Source organism: Brachionichthys hirsutus, chromosome 17 (genome assembly GCF_040956055.1).
Source record: "Brachionichthys hirsutus isolate HB-005 chromosome 17, CSIRO-AGI_Bhir_v1, whole genome shotgun sequence".
NCBI classification, from domain to species: domain Eukaryota; kingdom Metazoa; phylum Chordata; class Actinopteri; order Lophiiformes; family Brachionichthyidae; genus Brachionichthys; species Brachionichthys hirsutus.
Genome location: NC_090913.1, coordinates 11,844,686 through 11,860,074, shown reverse-complemented (window position 1 = coordinate 11,860,074; position 15,389 = coordinate 11,844,686). Strand labels below are relative to the sequence as shown.

At 48.3% G+C, this 15,389-nt stretch overlaps 2 protein-coding genes and 1 pseudogene across 2 annotated transcripts in view; 2 read left to right on the top strand and 1 right to left on the bottom strand.

The window, feature by feature from the left end:
• Positions 1-1,250: 1,250 nt before the first annotated feature.
• On the top strand, positions 1,251-4,283 carry ears2 (glutamyl-tRNA synthetase 2, mitochondrial). The gene is made up of 10 exons (XM_068751226.1): positions 1,251-1,392; positions 1,481-1,636; positions 1,712-1,901; positions 1,991-2,141; positions 2,308-2,629; positions 2,736-2,844; positions 2,936-3,089; positions 3,179-3,309; positions 3,385-3,520; positions 4,118-4,283. The coding sequence occupies exons 1-10, from the start codon at positions 1,251-1,253 to the stop codon at positions 4,193-4,195; spliced, it is 1,569 nt and encodes a 522-aa protein (XP_068607327.1). The 3' UTR covers positions 4,196-4,283.
• A 736-nt stretch (positions 4,284-5,019) lies between these two features.
• On the top strand, positions 5,020-10,970 carry LOC137906922 (ADP-ribosylation factor-binding protein GGA1-like; annotated as a pseudogene).
• A 1,021-nt stretch (positions 10,971-11,991) lies between these two features.
• Positions 11,992-15,389, bottom strand: part of LOC137906788 (3',5'-cyclic-AMP phosphodiesterase 4C-like) — a 5,778-nt gene continuing 2,380 nt past the window's right edge. The window contains exons 8-17 of the mRNA XM_068751075.1: positions 15,301-15,389; positions 15,053-15,210; positions 14,767-14,865; positions 14,527-14,691; positions 14,307-14,406; positions 14,041-14,195; positions 13,591-13,713; positions 13,329-13,511; positions 12,604-13,185; positions 11,992-12,432 (exon numbers count right to left, since the gene is read on the bottom strand). The exon at positions 15,301-15,389 is cut by the window's right edge and continues 5 nt beyond it. Coding sequence (XP_068607176.1) covers positions 11,992-12,432; positions 12,604-13,185; positions 13,329-13,511; positions 13,591-13,713; positions 14,041-14,195; positions 14,307-14,406; positions 14,527-14,691; positions 14,767-14,865; positions 15,053-15,210; positions 15,301-15,389 — 2,095 coding nt within the window. The remainder of the gene's footprint in view (positions 12,433-12,603; positions 13,186-13,328; positions 13,512-13,590; positions 13,714-14,040; positions 14,196-14,306; positions 14,407-14,526; positions 14,692-14,766; positions 14,866-15,052; positions 15,211-15,300) is intronic.

Here is a 15,389-nt window from a genome sequence, read left to right as displayed (position 1 = left end):
AATCATACAGTTAAATCTCAGACTGTCCTGCTGAATAATTACAATTAAGGCAACATTAATTGGTGTTTGTTTTGACTTGTAAACAAGTTATCAATGAAATTCAAACTTATAACACACATATCCCGTGACATTACCCAGAATTATCTGCTATTTTGCTTGGATACCGAATAATAGTCATGACATTTCCGGTAAGTTGACGTGGGCTGTAAATAACCGCAGTGAGAACCTGAACCTTCAGCTTTCATGAGTGGACATACAAAGACACACACCAGGACACGCACAGCCAACTATCAGGTTAAACTGGTTTGTGAGGTTGTATGTCAGCAAATGAAATAAAATCACTGCTAAAGGAAGTGATTCATTTTGTATTTGCATTCACTTTTATGTGACAATACAGTGTTAACAATAAATTATATATGTTTAATGTGAAATTGAGAGCAGGATGTAAAAATTAACTGTTTATACACAAATATTAATTAAATCAGACTAATTTATTTAGGTGCTTCAGGAATACAAATGTGATGAAATGGCAGTGATGGATGAGATAAGAACTTACGGATTGATTTTATTCTAACATTCGTTGAGAGAGAGAAAAAGAATCAAGAAAAGTGAGTATGTAACCGGATGATTGCCCAACGCCACAAGTAGAAATGGTCACACTAGTCAGAACGCATGTTAACAATAATGGAAAGCATGCAGAAGTCCTTTAAATAGAGAATGGACAGAATAAGTCTAGATATTTAGGAAATATTACAGAGAAAATCAACTGATATTGTTTACTCGTCTGTTTTCTGTTTGTGAGGAGGAAAAACATTCTGATCCGGGCCAGCAGGTGGCGGTAATGTGCTTTCAATGTGTTTGTCAAGTGAATAACGCAAAAGAAGAAAACATAAAAAGAATGGGGGGAAACAAGACAAAGGTTTTTTGTTTGTTTTTGTGTGTGCTTTTTTTAATCCTTTTAAAATAATTCATAATGAACACGTTCTTTCGCTGGATAAAAATACATGTTTTTGAGGAGCTTCAACCCGTCTTCCGCTTCCGTGTCGCCGAAGAAGAAGGTTTCATCCAATCATACGCAGCTGAACAGTCACGTGAGGGGCTTCTTCAAAGCGCGTATATTGTGGTGGCGACTGTCTTGTTGCTGTCTGCGGAAACGCACCTGTATAACTTAACCGAGATCACCCGGCGCCTGCAAGCTAGCTAGATAGGCTAGGCTAGGCTAGGCTGGGCGACCGCGGAATAGCCTCCCGATGCTGTTAGCGCAGAGGTGTTGTCGGTGTCTGACAGCGGTCACGCCAGGACGCGCTCCACTCCAGCTGAACGCGGCTGTGATCAGATGCTGCTCCACCGTTCAGGGGAAAGTCAGGGTCAGGTTTGCACCCAGTCCGACAGGTTAGTTTCTCCGATCAATGCATTGTCCTGGGGCGTTTTGGGGTTGCTCTGATCCAGTAATCTGACTTTGGGTCAAAATATTCTGCAGGTTTTTTACACCTCGGAGGTCTCAGAACGGCTCTCTACAATTACATCTTTGCCAAGAAGTATGGCGGGTCATTTGTCCTGCGACTGGAGGACACTGATCAGAGCCGGCTGGTGCCGGGAGCTGCAGAGTCCATAGAGGACATGCTGGAGTGGGCTGGTAAGGAATCAGTCCACTTAAAACAAAATGGCATCTGGATGCAAGTCCATGTGTTTATTACACGTCCTCCTCCAGGTGTTCCCCCTGATGAGAGTCCACGTCGAGGCGGTCCGGTGGGCCCCTACCTGCAGTCTCAGAGGCTAGACCTCTACCACCAGACTGCCCAGCGGCTTCTGGAGACTGGCCACGCCTACTACTGTTTCTGCAGCTCTCAGAGACTGGAACTGCTCAAAAAAGAGGCCTTAAGGACAGGACAGACTCCGAGGTGGACGATGGCGTGGATGCCAGATCATAACACTCCCGGAGACTAGAGGAGTCAGAATCAGCATTGGCCGTGTTCCCATTTCTCGGCAGGTACGACAACAGGTGTCGCCACCTGCAGGTCGAGCTGGCCCAGGAGAAGCTGGCCCGGGGGATGCCGCATGCGATCAGGTTTCGTCTGGACTCGGGTGTGGAGCCTTTGCGGGATCTGGTCTTTGGGTGGAATCATCATGATGTGGCCAAGGTCAGATTTATAGTGATGTCATACTTTATGCACGAGGACTATCAGATCTCCTCCCTCGTCGCACCACTTTTGATTTTTAAGGTTTTTTTTTGTGACTAGAAGAAAAGTTAAAGCTTAAAAGTCTAAGGGGGCTTTTCCTCTGGGTTGCCCTGTCCTCTTTTCTCAGGTGGAGGGGGACCCCGTGGTGATAAAAGCAGATGGTTTCCCCACCTATCACCTCGCTAACGTGGTCGACGATCATTACATGAGGATCAGCCATGTGCTGCGGGGCTCTGAGTGGCTCATCTCCACCGCTAAGCACCTCCTCCTGTACCGCGCGCTTGGATGGACGCCACCCGCCTTCGGGCATCTTCCTCTTCTGATGAACAAAGATGGCAGTAAGCTGTCTAAAAGACAGGGGGACCTGTTCATTCAAAGCTTCCGGAGAGACGGCGTCCTTCCAGAGGCTCTGCTGGATATCACAACTAACTGTGGCTCCGGATTCGTCAGTGAGTGGGGGGGCGGGGCTTCCATAATCTGGTTCCATAATCAGATGGTGAGATTGCTATGAAGTGAACACTTGCACGATTCTAAGGGACTTGTGTTGCTTCACAGCCAATCGTATTGGGCGGAGGATAGATGAACTGGTCTCTGAATTTGACCCCTCAAAGATCATAACTCACTCTGCTCTGTTAGACATGGAAAAACTGCCCGAGTTTAACAGGTGGGTCCAGATTCTGCGTCTTCTTCTCAGTGAGGTCCGGGTGTCTGTAATGGAGCCTGACTCGTGTTGGATATCTCGCTGATTGGGGCAGGATTCACCTGCAGCACCGTATTGACGACGAGGCGAAGTGTCGTCTGCTGATAGGAAAGCTGCAGGAACAGCTCCAGGAGGTTTATAAAGCTGAGATCCAGGATAAAGAAGTACTACACGAGGACTACATCAGGCGGGTGCTGCATCTTCGAAAGGTAACCTTGTTAATATGCGTTTAAATATCCTTGCACCACAGCTTTAGAGCCGCTTTCATTTGATTTAAACCATTCTGTCTTCCCACCAGCGTCACATATCATCTCTCAAAGAACTTCTGAGTCCTGCTTACTCCTACCTGTGGGTGCGTCCTTCCCTCTCCAGCCAGCAGGTGGCAGCACTCACCACAGAAGCCCAGCACATTGCCTCATTAGTGCTAAAGTATAATATTATTAAGAAAGCATGTTTCTCTTTAACTTGCAGCTACGCCGGTTTAACAGCATCTGTGTTTTATAGATTAATAGCCCGGCGAGGCGAGGAGCTGGAGATGGAATCACTCAATCAGGATCTGAAGACTCTGGCTAAACAGGCTAAATGCACCAAATACAGAGAAGTGATGAAGCTGCTGCGCCTGGCTCTCAGCGGTCTGCAGGTAACTGATGACATCACTGCGCTCCGAGTGAACAAATCAAAGATCTGAGAGAACGTGTTTGCAGCGGTTCTTCTTCGGCTAATTCCAGAACGCCACAAATGTTGAATGTAATTAAAGTGTCACGTTCTCTAATAAATTAGGTGTAAATGGTGAAGTCTGGCTGGTGCAGCGACGCCCACCAAAAACTGCCTCTTCTTGCAAAGGAAGGGAAAAAAACCTTTTGCATTTAAAGGAACATTTACATCAATGATTGAGCTTTTGGGAAAGTTTTGAACTCCCCCCGTCTCAAAGTACAAAACTGCACATTTGAAGGGATTCTGGGGATTTTCCAGTTCTGGCTTCAGCAGTGAAATCAGACATCTGCTTTATTTTTGGGTGAAGAGCCCAAACACTTCATTCGCCTTCAAATAAATGAATTAGAAATCAGACAGAATGTAACCCTGAACTATCAGACCACCTCGGCAGAGGCGGTAATATTGGGCTGTAATTGCACAAAGGATTTGTTGCTGAACTTCTGCGTGCGTCTGCTGGATGATTAAATTAATGCAACATTAATTGCATTAATGAATTGACCTTTAATCCTCTGTTTTTGAGCAGCAAGGGCCCAGCGTCGCTGAGATGATGGTGTCTTTGGGAGCTGCAGAGATCAGCCATCGATTCCAGAAGCTGCTCTGAGACGAGCCGAAGACCGGACTGCCCGACGGGGACCCGATCTGGACAAGCTGCTATTTGAAGTGTTTTGTACGAGAAATAAAAACCGGTTTGTCTGTTTCATGCAGGAGACTGTGAGGCTTTACTTGAGCCTGTAACACAACCACGAGCAGAACAAGAAGCAGCCCAAATATACTTCCTCTGGAAAATTATTAACAACCTGCAAGAAAGGAACCTGAAATTATGAAGTAAATGATTGTTCAGAGTCCTCTGATTAGTGCCGAACAGCTCAAACAGCAGCACCGAACCCTCTGGTTGAGAGAGGAGATCTTCTACTTTGATTCCTACCATAAAGACGCTTGTAGTTTTGAGTTCTGGTTATAATTCTGTGATGTTTTATTAACCAAAGTGGTGAATGCTCCAAGTTAATCGATCCCCGGGAGGTGGAAAATAACACGCCGTGCTGTGATGCCTTAAAGCCCCCCAAAAAATACTCCTAGAAGCAAATAATTTGAGTCTTTTTTTTAATACTTCACAAATAAATTGTGAAAGTAAATAAAGATTCACCTTTGATTAGGACATGGAGAACATATTTTCCCACACGGGTCAGAAACCTTCCCGGACTTTCGGGTGTTTTGATGATGAATGACTTGGTCCGTGTCCCCCTGTGATGCATTCAGTGATGCATTCAGTGATGCATTCAGTGATGCATTCAGTGATACGGGGGGGGCAAACTGGCGTGTCAGGAGTGGCGTCTGAGCGTGATTGTCACATGTCTGCTGCAGGCAGGAGACTGCGTGACCTGCCCCCCCCCGAAAGACGCACATTGAAGACAGACGCGGAAGGCAATGGCGACCGGTGGCGACCAGGAGACTCTTGAGTCCTTCCTCGGTAAGTTCGCGGTGAACGCACGCAGAAGTTCCGACGTCTCGCTGCTTACCTAAACATTAACGTAACGCGAGCGAACGTCACTGCCCGTCGGCTTACGGTCGCTGCTTTGTTGTCGTTTGAACTTTTTAAAGGTTTTATTTGTGAGTGATTTTTGTTATTTTTTCTTATTGTTTCCATTTATTTAAACTGTTCTGTTTTTTTTTTTTTGTTGTTTTTTTTTTAAACTGCACAAAGATCAGCAACAGGAAGGGAGCCCATACTTGCAGCTGCAGCTGCGCATGCGCTGCAGAGGACGCGCTTATATCGCTGTTTGTTTGTTTTTTACTTAAATACATTTAAATGACCTGAAAATATACGAGGTAAGCAAAACGGTTAAATTAAACAGTTATTTTATTACATTGTGAAAACATACACGAATATCTGGAGAGATAACAGAAGGGTTAGAGAGATAAAAAAAAATAAAAATAAAAAGATAACCACGTCATCAGCAAATCCTCTAAACGCAAGTTACTTCATTATTATACAAATCTGGAACATCATTTTGGGAATTAGAAAATATATTTACCTCCACCGAGGAGGTTCTGTTTTTGCTGGCCTTCACCAAGACGCTGGTATTATCGCTTTTTATTAAATTGAATGAAACCTTTTCCATGTATTTCAAGTCATTTTTCTGGATTTTTGAACCCGTTCTTTTGCCCTACTCGTTGCAGACCGGGCCACGGACCCAGACAATCAGGAGGACAGATGGGACTGCATAGAAGGCTTCTGCCGGCTGGTGAACCGAGAGGCCGACGGGTAAGCTGAAACGGTCTGCACCTCGCCGAGTCATTCTCAGGTCGTCGTTTTACGGACGCTACTTTGAGCGGTTGTGGAGTTTAAGTAGCGGTTGCTTCACGCTCGTATCGCGATCACGGTTTGCAGCGTCTTGTAAAAGCGAGGAGGAACTCGGCTGCATCTTTTCCCCTTTGACCTTTATGCATTCGAGATCTGAGGGCGACGCAATAGGAACGTAAAGGACTGGTTTTAACGTGTTTGTTGCTTTCAGCCCACAGGTAGCCGTTCACCTCCTGTCCCAGAAAGTCCAGTCCCCGCAGGAGAAAGCGTCTCTCCAGGCTCTCACCGTAAGGAACGCTCGCCTCCTCATCTGAACCCGGCTCCCGCCTCCTTTTAGGATCTCTGTCTTACAGACCGTTAAATATTCCACCATCCCAGAACGGTTTCATCGTTTGGTGTCTGTGAACATTTGTTTTCATGTTGCGCCATGTCCCGTCCTGCCTGCCGTCCATTCATCAAAGGGAAGCGGCGCGTTTCAGAACGGAACTCTGTGACATGTGAACGTGGCTAACCACAAGCGTGCGGCTGCAGCTTTCCTCGCTCTTCTTGCTTGAGAACACTTTTTTTTCTTTTGTTGGAAGAAAAGACATTTTGTAATGATATCGATTATTATTATTTTGTTTGCCGCTCAGGTTCTTGAGGCGTGTATGATCCACTGTGGGAAAAGGTTCCACGGCGAGGCCGCCAAGTTTCGTTTTCTCAATGAGCTCATCAAACTCTTATCGCCAAAGGTGAGGCTGGGCGCAAGTCGAAGTAGCGAGCACTTCTACGTTAGCGATGGATCCACATCCTGTCTAAAAGCACCCGGAGAGTGAATGAATTTATTTTTAATCTATTAATCCCAGCGTGATTATTATTGTTGTTGTTTTTTTTCATTGTGTAAAAGTGGCACTGACTGATCCGGTGCATGTTTTCCGAGCAGCACAGCGGCCCGCGGACCCCACAGAGCGTTAAGGACAGGGTGACGGAGCTCCTCTACGGCTGGAGCCGGTGGTATAAGGAAGAAGCTAAGATTCAGGAAGCGTACAGCATGCTGAAGAAACAAGGTGCAGCGATGCAGCGGCGTGTTCCTGAAGGCCTCTGGTGCACGCGATGCAAACTAGGACTCTGGATCGACGCATTAAATAACACGGGATTTATGAGGAGGGTGCAGACGGGCTTTATTGATCCCTAGAGGGGAGACTGTAACAAAGAAAGTGTTTTATTAATGTATCATTAGAAGTTCCTGAAATAGAAATAAGAGTATAATTCTAGAAAAGAGGGAGTTTCCTTAAGAAAAAAACAATTTCTCTACTTTTCATTTCAGGTATTGTGAAGAAAGACCCAAGTCTGCCGACCTCAGTGATAATGGCACCTCCTCCTCGAAGAACCAAACACTCTGTTTTTGACCAGGAGGACAAGGCCGAGGTGTGTGTGTGTGTGTGTGTGTGTGCACGTTGAATGGGACATCTAACGGTTTATATATAACCTGATCACATTCTGTATCGTCAGCAATTGGCTAAATTATTGAAAAGCACCCATCCTGAAGACGTGGAAACTGCCAACCGACTTATCAAGAGCGCCGTCAGAGAGGTGAGGGGTGCTGCGGTGGCGCTCGGCACTTTCACACCGCCTGCTGTTGTAGCTGTGCCCACTTTAATCGTGTGCGTGGGGGGGGGGGGGTGCGTTGTAGGAGCAGGAGAAGGAAGATAAAGTGTCGAAGCGCGAATCGACTCTGAAGGAGGTGGCGAGCAGCACCAAACGGCTCAGAGATCTCCTGGGGCGGCACGCCATCTCTGGAGGCTCGCTGGGTTTGAGGGACGCTGGAAAGGTGCGTGTATTCGTCCGTCCCAGGCTGGCCTCCGACGCGCAGGGACACCTGGGATTGGTGTCCGTCTGCTTGTGTAATTCAGACTTTATTCTCCTAATGTTAGTCCTAATTATTGTGTTTTTATTCCATAAATATTTAACTTCATGCAACCTTAATGCTGATATGTTTCTAGCGATTGGGGGATGAATGGAGGAATGTGTCTACTGCCATCCTCAGGCGGTTCTATGTTACTACAGCATTACGTTTCGGTTCAACGTGAGACGTTGAGATTTTTAAACCTGCAATAACACTTCGGATGAATGTTACAAAAAACAGCAAACTGTGGAGAGTAGCATGCTACATCATATTCAAATAATGAAAATGGATTTTATACTTGGTTGCATTCATCATTTTTATACCACTTGGGCTTTGAACATTGCAGTTTACTTTTACTAACATGTTTCATTTGCAAAAACTATAGTTTGTTCACAAAACCAGAGATAAAAGTGTCGCGTTTAAGCAACAAACACGTTGAAAATCGATATTTCCTCTTTGTTAGGATTAAGATAAGGAGACTGTGTTTGCACGGATTCAACATTTAACCATTCTGCTGCAGACCCTGTACGAACGCTGTGATAGGCTGAGGCCTACTCTGTTCCGCCTCGCCGGTGACACGCTGGACGACGACGCCTGCCTGGCACGCATCCTGGCGGCTAACGACGAGCTAACGCTCGCTGTAAATGCCTACAGAGATCGATTGGGGAGGAGGGAGCGTAACGGAGGGAGAGAAGTAGGCGAATGTGAGGGAAAAACAGAGGATACAAATAATGGTAGGCTTTCCCCCCCCCCCACAGAACCCTAACACTGTGGAGAACACCCTGGCCTTGTGTTCGGGTCCCTCCTGTTCTGCTTGTATTCAGATTCTTCTTGTTCCTCCAGTTCAGAAGAGGCCCAGGGAGATTAAAAGCTACCACCTCATCGACTTCTCAGCACTGGACTTCCCCCCGTCCTCGCCATCTTTATCTTCACCCATGTTTTCATCTCTACCGCACAGTGACCAGGACTTTAATGATTCAGGTGGGCCCGCGTTTCAGCCTGTATTCAGTTTGCGTCCTCGGACGGTTGTCAAGGTGTCTCATAGCGTAACCGAGTGACGTCCTGTAATTACAGAAGTGGATAATCTGGTCTCGGAACAGACTCCAAATACTTCAAGGTCATATTCTGAAGAGCTGCTGCAGGTGAGACTGGGATGGAAAGCGACAAGTGGCTTTAATCCTGAGGAGTATTGATCACAGCTGGTCCTTTGTTTTCAGCTCAATGGACTGGCGTGGATGAGGAACGCCGAGCAGAGCGGAGCGAGAGGCTTTGTGCTGACGGGCCGCGGATGTGGGGACGGAGGGACGACGTCCAGCGGGACAAGCGGCTGGTAAGGACGGGGAAAGGGAAGGAGGCTTCACATGAGAATCTGTTGAAACGTAAAGCTGTGGCTGTACGGCTGGAATCTCCGTTTCTTCCATCTCTCGTCCAGGTCGTGTTGCTTCATGCATTTTGTTCTTCGTTCCTCCCATCAGGTCTCCGAATCACCAGTCGACATCGACGGAGTCGCCGTCTGATGCACAGCCACAACTCAGTGAAGTGATGCGGTCTCCTGGGAAACTGAAGCAGACCGCTGGTCTCCCACAGTCCCTGAATGCCATCTTTGTTCCGATGGAAACCATCAAACCCAGTAAGTTACCAAAGGCTTAAACCGCAGCTTGTCTGAAGTTCCCACGCGGCTTTCTGGTGCTTTATGACCATCTAGATATCCAGTCTGAATGTCTCTGCCTTTATTTGTAGGCCATCTACAGCCGATCACTCTGTTTGATCAGGGCGGGATCCACGTCTCCCTCCATTTTGCCAAAGACCCCCCGCCGGGTCATCCAGGTGTTGCCGTGGTCGTCATCTCCACTGTGAACGCCTCTGCCCTCCACGTGAGAGACTTCCTGTTTCAAGCGGCCGTACCAAAGGTAATAAAGTAGGAGGCCGCTCAAACACGAAGCTCTTCTGAGGAAGCTCCTTTTTCCCATTTTTTTCAGTGCACTTGAAAGCAACAATCTCATGAAGTTTGATTCTTGTGAAATGATATCAACGTCAAGATAAACTTTCATCTCTATCTTTCTGAGTAATCAGAAATAAATGCTGTTTCTACAGAATAAATTAACATGATAAATGTTAAATCAGTTTGATTTCCTGAATGCTACCTTTGATTCCTCTCCTGCAGACCATGCATGTGAAAATTCAGCCTGCCTCAGGGACGCACCTCCCTCCTTACAACCCTCTCCTGCCTCCGCCTGCCATCTCCCAGGTCCTCCTGCTGGCTAACCCTCAGAGAGTGAGTCCGGAGGTCACGTAACGTAACGCTGGAGCTCGTAGTAACGCGAAGCAGAGGCGTCTCACCTGTGTCGCTTTTCTCTCAGCGAAAGCTGCGTCTGCGCTGCAGGTTGGCGATGACGCACGGAGGCCGGCGACTGAGCGACACCAGAGAGATGGACGACTTGCCGGACTGGACCTCGGTGACTAATCTGGATTGCGGTGCACGGAAAGTCAAATGAACTGGGTGAGACGGAAAACTGGAAGCCTGCAGCCGATGCCCAACGGATGAAGATCAGTTTGGTATTTACTGAATGACTTCAAAGAATTAAGTTCGTAACATCATAGCAAGTATGATGAAATAATCTCTGTCGGTGTCCCAAACATGCCTGATGGTACCTGAGTGATTTATTAAGTGTTGTGATATTATAGTGTTGTTAACCTGCAGTTCTACAGGACAGTCTCTTCACTGTCACCTGTATGAATGCTGACATGTAACTGGTTAAGTTTAAATTTGAAATGAAAAAAAAAGATCACATGAAACAATGTGATTTATTTATTTTTACATTTGAAATGGGGAAAAAAATCACATGTAAAAATGTGATTTATTTTTTTTTTTTTACATTTAAAATTTCCAGAATCCCTTAAGATGAAAGAAAGTTAGCCACACCGAACATCGACTTTTTATTTAAGGAATCAAAGTCTTTCAAAATCAGTCTCGGATCTTTCTCAGTTCACGTCCTTCTGAGTCGGCGTTGCGCTTTCCGGAAATGACGGCAGTAAACATTTGACAAGCTTCCTTCCTGGAGTAAATTTTTTTTTTCTATATTTGTTATCCTCACTGAAAATCTGTATTTTCATTTGTTCAATAAAAAAAAGTGGAAATGCCAAACAGGAAGTTGCTTTTCACAATAATAACCCCCACTTATAATTTTAAGAAGCATTAAATGATCATTTTTATATTCGACTCAAATGGCCGGCGTTATTGCTTCTATTGATTAGAACTTCATTGATCATCTTTATTATATGACATCAGCAGATTAAAATACATGTTTATTATGTATTTTATATGTATTTATATGTAACAGAAGTGATAAAGTGCCAAACAACATTTTTACAAAAACAAAGCGGGTTTTTGCGGAAGACCGTCACAGCCGTTAACTTGGTCCCACAGTTCATTGCTTGTTGGACAAGCCGCCGCCACACCAGGACAGGGGACAGGGGGACAGGGGGACGGGGGGACGGCGACTTGATCGCTGCTGGTTGTGGGAAAAGCTTGGCACGAATTACCCGGGAATGAAACTCAGCCTTGGAGCGATGGAACGGTCTGACAGGACGAATACTGAACGGGTTTCAAACATGAACCGACGCACTGCAAACAGGTGAGACAGGTGAGACAGGTGAGACACATGAGACACGTGAGACACGTGAGACACGTGAGACAGGTGAGACACGTGAGACGGGTCTGTCTCTGGCGCAGGACGCAAATGTTCCCATCGAAACAGCAAAGATTCAGAAATCCAGCATCGGTGCTTGAAGGTTTTTACGTGAGCAGGTGGAACGCCCCGCCCACGCCCCGCCCACGCCCCCCGCCCCCCACAGGTGTATCCAGCGTCCCGCACACGAGGGAAGAGCTGCAGTAAATAAGACATCAGACGACACATTCCAGACATTTCTTCTCTTTCCTGACGGACAGCTGGGCGCGTGGCATCTTCATCAGAGGAGAGACGGACGGTGACGATGAGGAGCGCTTATTGTTTGCAGGTACTCCTTTCAGGTATTTGAGATTTTTAGGAGCTACAAAAGGTCAATAAAACGCTGCCGGTTCCCTGTTGGTCCTCGCTGGGTCAGAGGTCACATGATCAATGTTCTGTATCCTCCTCCGTCACAGTCAAAGCCTTCCTCGCCCCATTCGCGTTCTTCTTCCTCTCTGCAGCCTTTACTCACTTCCTCCCAGCTAGCTGTCTTCTTCTTCTTTCTCTTCCTCCTCCATCTCCCCCTCCTCTTTATCCACATTCTCCTGCACTTCTCCTTCCCCCTCATCCTTTTCCAAAGTTTCCTCACATTCTTCCTCAATTTCTGCAACTTCCTCTTCATCTTGTTCACCCTGTTCTTCCTCTTTCGTCTCCTCTTCTAGTTCATCTATCTCTCCCCTTTCTTCCACTTGGCCCTCTCCTTCTCCATCTCCCTCCTCACTCTCCTTAATCTCCTCCTCTTCCATTTCATCCGTCTGCCCTCTATCTTCTACTTGTTCCTCCTTGTCCCCGTTCTCCTTGACCTCCTCCTCCTCTTCTATTTCATCCATCTGCTCACTTTCTCCTGCTTGTTCCTCCTCATCCTCATTGTCCTTAACCTCCTCCTCTTCCTCATCCGTCTGCCCTCTATCTTCTACTTGTTCCTCCTCGTCCCCGTTCTCCTTGACCTCCTCCTCCTCTTCTATTTCATCCATCTGCTCACTTTCTCCTGCTTGTTCCTCCTCATCCTGATTGTCCTTAATCTCCTCCTCTTCCATTTCATCTGTCTGCCCTCTATCTTCTACTTGTTCCTCCTCGTCCTCGTTCTCCTTGACCTCCTCCTCCTCTTCTATTTCATCCATCTGCTCACTTTCTCCTGCTTGTTCCTCCTCATCCTCATTGTCCTTAACCTCCTCCTCTTCCTCATCCGTCTGCCCTCTATCTTCTACTTGTTCCTCCTCGTCCCCGTTCTCCTTGACCTCTTCCTCCTCTTCTATTTCATCCATCTGCTCACTTTCTCCTGCTTGTTGCTCCTCCTCTTCCTTTCCCTGCATGTCCCCATTCTCCTCCTCTTGGAGCCCGTTGTGCTCGCTGTTGTGATTCTCCTCGTCTTCTTGCTCGCTGCTGTCCGGCTCAGCCCGCCCATCCTGCGGTCGCTCTTTGGCCCCGCCCCCGCGGATGGCCTTCAGGTGGGCGTGGTTCTGGTTGTTGTGTTCCAGGTCCTCCAGAGTGAGTTCGAACTGGAAGTGGTCGTGCTGCAGGTGTCTGTCCGGGGGGGGCGAGGGGGACTGGGGCATCGTGTTCAGATACCACTCCCGGTTCTCCTCCAGCGTGTCCAGCAGCTCCTGAGCGTCCGGGTGAACCAGGTCAGCCCACGTCTCCCATAGCGGGTGGACAATGTAGTCGATGAAGCCCACCTAGGAGAGAAAGGAAACGTCCCAGATGCCTTTCGTTTTCTGGGCCGAGCTGTACGGGTCAGAGGTTGAGATCTAGCCTCGCCAAAGAGCTTCTGACCCGATGACGCGTTTAAAGCGGAGCGGCGAGACGGAGCGAGCGGTACCTGACTCTTCTCCACGGAGGCGGTGTGTTTGTCACACATGGCGCTGATCTCCATCCCTCTCTCTCGCTCTTTGTCTCCCTGTCGGGAGAACTCCTCCATGATCCTCTCCGTCCACTGCTGGTACAACGGTAATGTCTTCGTGGGATTGCTCAGGTCTGCACAGTGCACCATGTTCCTCAGCACCTAAACACACACACACACACACACACAGTGTGTGTAACAATGCACACGCACGCCGCTCGCCGCCGTCCGACCGGCCCACCTGGATCCGCTCCGTGTAGTTGTCCAGGAGCAGCACGCCGGAGCTGGTCACCTTCTTGGTCTCCACCATGGTCTTCAGGTCCGCCAGGAGGGTCATGTGTTTGGACATGTCTGTCGCCAACACCTGGACACAACCGACCAATGAGGGGGAAGGAGAGGATTCAGACCTCCGTGCTCGTCGGGATCAAAAGTTCCGATCAAGCTGAATCCGCGTGAATTCTATTTTGAAATGTCAAACTTCTAAATCATCAGATCAAAATTAAACTTGACTTGGTAGACTAAATCATTTTCAGTCTGTCAGACAGAACGTCTCTGTTGAACAGATCGGATCTTGAAATGAGACAAATCAAATGAGAGAGTCAAAGCAGAAGATGGAGAGAAAAAAAAAAAAGCATTTCAGGCATTTATCGGATTGACGCGCGGCGGTGGAGGCGATGGGCGGCGTCCCCACCGTGTCGATGACGAGCTTGCGGAGGCTCTGTCGCTGTCGCTTGGTGAGGTTCTGGAAGATGTCGCAGTTTTCCTGGTGCAGGAGCTTGAAGCCGACGGCGAGGTGATGGTTCTCCAGGACGGACTCGTCGTTGTACATCAGGGCCAGCTCCGAGTCTGAGACGAGCACCGGAGGAGAGATCGCGTCAGCAGGCGCCGCCTGTGTGTGTGTGTGTGTGTGTGTGTGTGTGTGCGTGCGTGTGCGTGTGTGTGTGCGTGTGCATTCACTGGTGCTGATGAGGAACTGATTGGAAACACCAGGGTGGTCTACATCGTGGATCGCTGCAGCAAACAGAGCAGCCAGGACCTCCAGGTCGGAGAAGACGGCCTGGGGGGGGGGGACAAAGACGGGACGTGAGGAGGACGGGGACAAAACGATTGTTAGATTATGATGCAATGTCAGCACAGCAGAAGATATTGTGAATATAATCAAGTGAAATGAACGAACATCGAGAGCCGGACTGGAGAGCAGAACGTGCACGGACTGGGTCACATCTGCAGCATGGAGGCTGTTGTGGTACGCTACGTTGCCATGGTAATGGTCCTCGAGGGTCATCACGTACGTGACGAAGGTGTCGACTGGGATACGGAAGGTCTTCAACAGTTCGCGCTCCTGAGAGGGGGGGGGGGCAGGAGTCAGAGCTTCACGGGTAAGAGGAGGCGACGCGTGGACGCCGGGTCCGTCTACCTGGAAGACGGCGTGCAGGACGCAGCTGAGCGGCCTGTTGTTGGAGAATTCTGCTACTCTGAAGATGTTGAAGCTCCACTTGTTCAGGTCCTCCAGCTCCTGTGCAGCAGACACACACAGGTGAGGCCGGTCCGTCCCGAGACACGGACGCGTCCCGGCGTCCTGATGATCGTCTCCGTGTCCCCGCTGACGTTAGCATTTAGCTCGCTGCTGCCCGGCTACTTATAAACGAGGCTGCGTCTGAGATGTTCCTTTATGTTTTCATCAACGAATGAAGCGCTCCGACCTTGGCGAGCTCGTCCTCGTGGTCGGTGTTGACGCCGAAGCGAGGCATGGAGCTGCTGGAGAGGCTGGAGCTGTGGGACAGTTTCCTGACTCCGCTGATGTGACTCATGGATTTGTCTTTCAGGGTGGGGGACGGGAGTTCCTCCTCGTTCTGCTTGTCTACGGATTAGGAGGACAAGATTTGTTTGTATTTTTTTGTCTTTCTCAAGTTTGGCAAAGGTCGCGAACGCGACCTCAGATCCCGCTCACCCATGAAGGTGCTGGAAATATATTCGGACACCTGGTTACCGGAGCGACTCGTCTCCGACAGGTGGGACAGCTCCCGGTTCAGCATCCGC